The sequence below is a fragment of the Manis javanica genome, chromosome 4 (genome assembly GCF_040802235.1).
Source record: "Manis javanica isolate MJ-LG chromosome 4, MJ_LKY, whole genome shotgun sequence".
Classification (NCBI taxonomy): domain Eukaryota; kingdom Metazoa; phylum Chordata; class Mammalia; order Pholidota; family Manidae; genus Manis; species Manis javanica.
This window is the reverse complement of record NC_133159.1, coordinates 161,818,532-161,824,674: the sequence shown is the minus strand read 5'-3', so window position 1 is coordinate 161,824,674 and position 6,143 is coordinate 161,818,532. Positions and strand designations below refer to the sequence as shown.

General features: G+C 38.9%; 1 protein-coding gene across 1 annotated transcript in view; it reads left to right on the top strand.

The window, feature by feature from the left end:
• The first annotated feature begins 20 nt into the window (after positions 1–20).
• Positions 21–6,143, top strand: part of BRCA1 (BRCA1 DNA repair associated) — a 60,067-nt gene continuing 53,944 nt past the window's right edge. Inside the window, 3 exon segments of the mRNA XM_073235643.1 lie at positions 21–126; positions 705–967; positions 1,918–2,008. Coding sequence (XP_073091744.1) covers positions 1,929–2,008 — 80 coding nt within the window. The 5' untranslated portion in view covers positions 21–126; positions 705–967; positions 1,918–1,928.

Here is a 6,143-nt window from a genome sequence, read left to right as displayed (position 1 = left end):
ATTGGTCGAGGATGCGCTCGCAGGGGTGGGGCAGGAGCCGTCTAAACCGCACAACAACAAACACTGGAGCGGAAGGACGGAATCACCAGTGCGCAGCCGTGAGCCAGGGCCGGTTTCCCTTACCAGGTAAATCGGAACCGGCTGCGTTCCCTTAGGGCACTGACCTTAGAGGATTACTTGCCCGCGACTCGCGAGGCTAGATAGGAATTGTAGTCTTTCCTAGGACTTGTGGGTTCTTAAGCCTACTCTCCGTTCTCAAAACACGAAAACCTAAACACTCCAGTCCTTATCAGTTGACGTGAGCGAGCGCGCGGAACTCCTCAATCAGCACTGTGATGCCGTGAGGATGGTACCCGCTTCCGGTGTTGGAACAACTCTCCATAGGTTACAGTTGCCAAGAACCCTGTGGAGGCCTTTCGATCCGCAAAGCATGCTGGAAATCGTAGTTTTTCCCCCTTTTAGCGGCCTAAACCGGAGACTTCCATTGAGGCGGAAAGGGTGAGGGAATGGAGCCTCTTCTTGCGACTGTTTTAGGCACTACCTTAAGCTCATATTCGGGCCTCAGGTAGCGATTCAGACCCTAGTACTGCAATCTCTGGGACATTATAAACCGCAATTTATTAGCGTAGAGGTTAAGGGGCGGGCGGCTAATAGAAAACTAAAGAATTCCTTTTCTTCCGTCTCTTTCTGATTCCGTAACGAAGGAAAAAGTGGAAGACCAATCGGGAGCCCTGGGAGACTCTCGGCCCTTTCTGCTCCGCCCTTCTGTAACGTATTTCCAGCTCGCTTTCTGAGAGGCTCTGATTCAACGGAAGCGGCAGGTTTCCGTGGTAACAGAAAAGCGCGGGAAATACAGATAAATTGAAACTGCGTCTGCGCGGACTGAGCTAGCGGAGTATTTGTGGGCCGCTCTCAGACAGCTGGACCGTTGGGCCTCGGAAGCCCGGGCTCTTTACTCTGGGTAAAGGTGAGCGAACCCTGAGGAAGGGACGAGGACCCAAGGAGTGCTCCGAGGGACAGGCGGGAAACAGGTGTGGAGAGAGTGGGAGAGAGCGGGTTCCTGAAGAAGAGTAGAATGGATGTTATTCGGCAGGGGCGGGCGGAGGGTGAAACCTGAGAAGCTTAAGACGTTGAATCTGGAGATATCAAGGGCGGGAGTAGGAACTTAGTTAAGGGGCGCGGGGCACTGAAGGTAAGGGAGAGGGCAGGCTGTGTCCCAGGGGAAATCCTGATAATAGGAACTGGAATGTGTCTTGAGGGGGACACCATAGTATAAAAAGAACGAGCTGGTATATATGAGCAGGGGATTCTGAGGAAGAAAAGGACAGAAACGTGTTTGGGAAGAGTAGAGACAGGATTTTGTGAGAGGGAGAGCCCGTAAGAACTGAATCCATGCATGTTTGTGAGAAGGGACAAGAAGGAAGTCGAAGGGCGTCGGTAGTCCTAGACCCTGTGGGCTTGGATGTGCCCGAGGAGGATCCCGAGATGAGTGCAAGCCAGTGGGAAACACAGGAGAAACAAGCTGGTCAGAGGGGAGCGTTGATTAGTACTGGCTTTTTTTGGTTTGTTGATTTTGATTTTAAGCTAGGTAAAACAGCCGGTGATTGGAGAAATCTGAGGCTACTCACCCAGTGAGCTGTCCCGCCGTGGCTTTCCCTATCTTGGAGAAAGGAGACCAGAAGGAAGTGGTCGGAGGCTGTATATGAGAAAAACAGAGAATTTGAGTGCACTTAATTGCAAAAAACAACTTTTTTAGAGTTTTATAAAATAAGGCTCTTGTCATTAGTTCTATGGTAGTCTAATTCTAAAGCCTTCCCATTTTAAATAAGAATTATCTAAAAAGAAAGTGAAACTAAGGTGTTTTCATAAACCTTTTAAAGTGACATATATTTAAGTATATGTGTTAATGTTCATTAGAACAGAAAGAAATGGATTTATCTGCGGATCGGGTTGAAGAAGTACAAAATGTCCTCAATGCTATGCAGAAAGTCTTAGAGTGTCCAATCTGGTAAGTCAACATTAATTTGACATTCTTCTTTATTTGATTATATATAAATGAATATAATTGACCTTACATATTAAATCTATATTATAACATCTAATAATATTATGCTATTAAAGTTGCTGCTAACTGAAGAGCTTTAGCAGTGTAGGAAATTATTCCTTTTTCTCCGCTTTGCCTCTCCTTTTCCCTCTCTACCTCCTCAATACACACAACATCCTATTCTTCCTAATCCACAGACTGTCTAGATCTGGCATGGATTAAGTGGCCCTTGTATTTTTTATCCTTCTCTAAAACAACTTGGTCACTTGGAATGGATGGTTAATAATGGCAAAATAAAATCATGAATGATTGGGTCTTTGGAAGAACCTTTCGCTGAAACTAGTCCTGCATTTAAATAAGAATACTGCAAGTCACCAAATACTTTAGCAAGTCTCTGACTTTTTGAACAGTACTTTGTTTTTCTTCATCTATAAAATAAACAGTGGACTAGAATATTCACGTTTTTTTTATTGAGGTATAATTTATGTACAATTAAATGCAGAGATCTTAAGCATGCAAATCAATGAGTTTTGACAAGTATATATATCTGTAATCCAGTCAAGATACAGAACATTTCTATCATGCCAGAAAATTCTCTTGTGTGTATTCAGGAGCTCTTACCTCGCTGACTCTCTAAGATCCATGGAGGCCTGTGAATAAAATTGTATTTCAATATAATTAGTTTCTTGTATAATTTTCTATTTATTCTTCTATGCATTTAAAAGTATTACTCTTAGAAGGGAGTTCATGAGCTTCACCAGCTGCCAAAGGGATTCCATGGTACAATAGGGTTATGAATCCCAAGCAGTCATAAATGATCTCAGTGGTATCTCTTAAATCTACACACACAGACAATTAAAAACCATGCGTCAGAATCTCTTGGTGAAAAACCAAAAGGAAATTTAGAATAATTATTGCCTGCCCTCTTTCCTCTTATTCTCTTTACTCTGGTCATTCTGGTCTCTTAACTGTTCTTTAGATATGCAGTACATTCTCCTGCCTCTGAGCTTTTATACTTATTGTCTGGAATGTTTTTCCTCAATAATTGCATGGCGTACAAATCTTGATTGAAATAGTTGACCCTTGAACAACCTGGGTTTGAACTGCACAGGTTCACTTATACAGCAGTTTTTTTCTATAAATATATTATAAATATTTTGGGGGACTTGTGACAATTTGGGAAAACTTTCTTTTCTCTAGCTTACTTTATTGTAAAAATACAGTATATAATGCATATAACATACAAAATATGTATTAATCAGCTATTTATTTTGTTGGCAAGGCTTCTGGTCAACCGTAGGCATTTAGTGGTTAAATTTTCAGGGAGTCAGAAGTTACAAGTGGATTTTCGACTGCATAGGGGTCACTTAACCTAATCCGTATGCTGTTCAGGGGTCAAATGTACCACCTTTTTTTCCAGAGGCATTTCCAGATAACTTTATTTAGAATTTTAACACTCTTACCTATCTTCCTTTTTTGTTTTATTTTTCTCCATAACTCTTATTACTAGCTGACATTGTATAATTTATCCTTTTTCTCTACCCCCCCCAACAGAATATAAACTCCATGAGGTTAGAGGTTTTTGTTTTATTTAGTTCTGTATTCTTGGTACCTGAGACATAGTAGTCACTCAGTAAACATTTGTTGAAGGCATTAAATAATAAACTAGATTAATGGTCTAATATGGTGTTGGTTAGTGGTGGGTAACATTCAAACAAATAAATTGGAAAGCTGCACCTTACCTTGAATAAAGGAAGCAAATTCAAGTAAATTTTCCTTTGTACTTCATGAAGGTTGTTTTTCTTTTTTTTATTATTATTATAGTATCACTGATACACAATCTTAGGAAGGTTTCATATGAACAACATTGTGGTTTCAACATTCACCCATATTATCAAGTCCTCACCCGCCCCCACCCATTGCAGTCAGTGTCCATCAGCATAGTAAGATGCTGTAGAGTTACTGCTTGCCTTCTCCATGCTGTACTCCCTTCCCTGTGACCCACCTACATTGTGACTGGGAATTATAGTGCCCCTCAATCCCCTCATGAAAGTTGTTTTTCATATTTGGAGTCAAGTAAATGAGATTGAAGAAAATGCAAGTTGTCTTTTCAGAGAGCAACAAGATTTATAAGTAACCCTCCTCTCCCTTGCCCCTCAGTATTTCAACTAAACAAAAACAAGAGCTAAATGAGATTTACACCCCAACCTAAGGAACATCAGAGCCAGAGAAGCAGGAAATGACAATTGGGAAAAAAATTGTCCTTGAAAAACCATAAAACTTAGGATAATTACAAAGAATGATCAAAAGTCCTTAATAATACGGCATTTGGGTATTTATTTTACATTCCCATGGGACTCAGTCATAAAAATCTAATGTTTTTTTCTCATTCTGACAAATTAAACCATCAATTAAAAAACTCAGTTACATAAAATGAAAGACGCAAGAATGAAAGCTAATGAAACATTTTCATTTTCGGTCAATTGTGTATTTTTCCAGCTCCTTATATTTATTAATTTGTTTGTTTGTTTGTTTATTATGTTTTCCATTGGAAACAGACTTAGGTATTTAAACTAAAACTGTTCATCCTAGACATTGTTAAACCTTAAATCTATTTAAATGGGAAGTTCTAGGATGAGAGTTATACCTAATTTACTTTTTTTTTTAACAATGCCCAGAACAATACATTTTGCAGGAATGTCTTAATAATTGATCCCTGATTATAACTGGAAACAGTAATACTTATGGTGTCCCTGGCTAGGTTTCCAACTTCTTTGAGATCTCTCCAGCTAAAGTTCTTTCTGTTGGCCTCTAAGTTAACTACTGGCATTTATTTTTGATAATTGATAGTTCTTTCTAACTTCTTACGAGTGACTATAAAATTTTTGACTTCCAGAAGACTTTGCTAAAATATGTGTCATGGTGGGTAAGTGGTGTTTTTGGAACCTAACTTAGCTTTTTTTTCCCAATCATTTATCCATGTTGGAAGCTCAACATGAAATACCCAGTAGACCTAAAATATTGCTTGGATGGGAATATTTGAATCACTTTTTCTTTATTTTATTGAATTATAGTTCATATAAAATCTTATACTGATTTCAAGTATACAACACTGTGGTTCAAGTTTCTTGTATTATTAAATCCTCACCCCCACTAGTGCAGTTACTATCTGTCAACATAGGAAGATGTTACAGAACCATTAGCTATATTCTCTATGATGCACTTTCAACCCGTGACCAATTTATGCTATGATTGAGAACTTTTGTGCCATTTTATCCCCCTCACCTTCCCCACCACCCACCCCAACTCCTCCCCCATGGTAACCACCAGTCACTTTTCAGCGTCTATGAGTCTACTGCTATTTTGTTCATTTTGTCTTGTTTTGTTTTTTGTATTTCACAAGTAAGTGAAATCATATGGTATTTGCTTTTCTCCGCCTGGCTTATTTCACTTAGCATACCATCTAGATCCATCCATGTTATCTCGAATGGCTTTCTTTCAATCACTTTTATAATAAACACTTACTCTCATGAGTAACATTTTAATTTTTTTCTTTTCATTCCCATTTCCTCTTCAAGCTTTTCCTTCAACAGTTATTACTTTTTTACATATTGGAGTTTTCATCTGTTTGAAGTTTGTGTTTATAGTATGTTTGTAGAGCTTGGCTTATAATTACCATACTGAAATAACAGTTATTTCAGAACTGAGTCAGTGGTGAGAATGAAATCCATCTGGTATCATAGCTAAATCTAATTTCTCTTTTACTGAGAATTTCTTTGATATCTAGCTTGTCTGAGGAATAGTGATTTAGTAACAATTCAGAGTTCTCTCTGTCAAGTTGTTGTGGTTTTTTTATCACATTTGGTCCCAATAATAGTATTAACATTGGTACAAATCATGTCAAATTATGGACATTTTCTCATATAGCATTAGGTTTATTCTGGCAATAATCTGAAGAGACTGGTAGAGTGGGTGGTGGAAGGAAACTGAGATTTAGGTAGAGCACTTGGCCTGAGGTCACTCTGCTAATAAAACAAGAGCTTGTACTAGAAACCCAGCCTTCTGACTGGTATTTTTCATTCCTGTGCTGCGTCAGAAA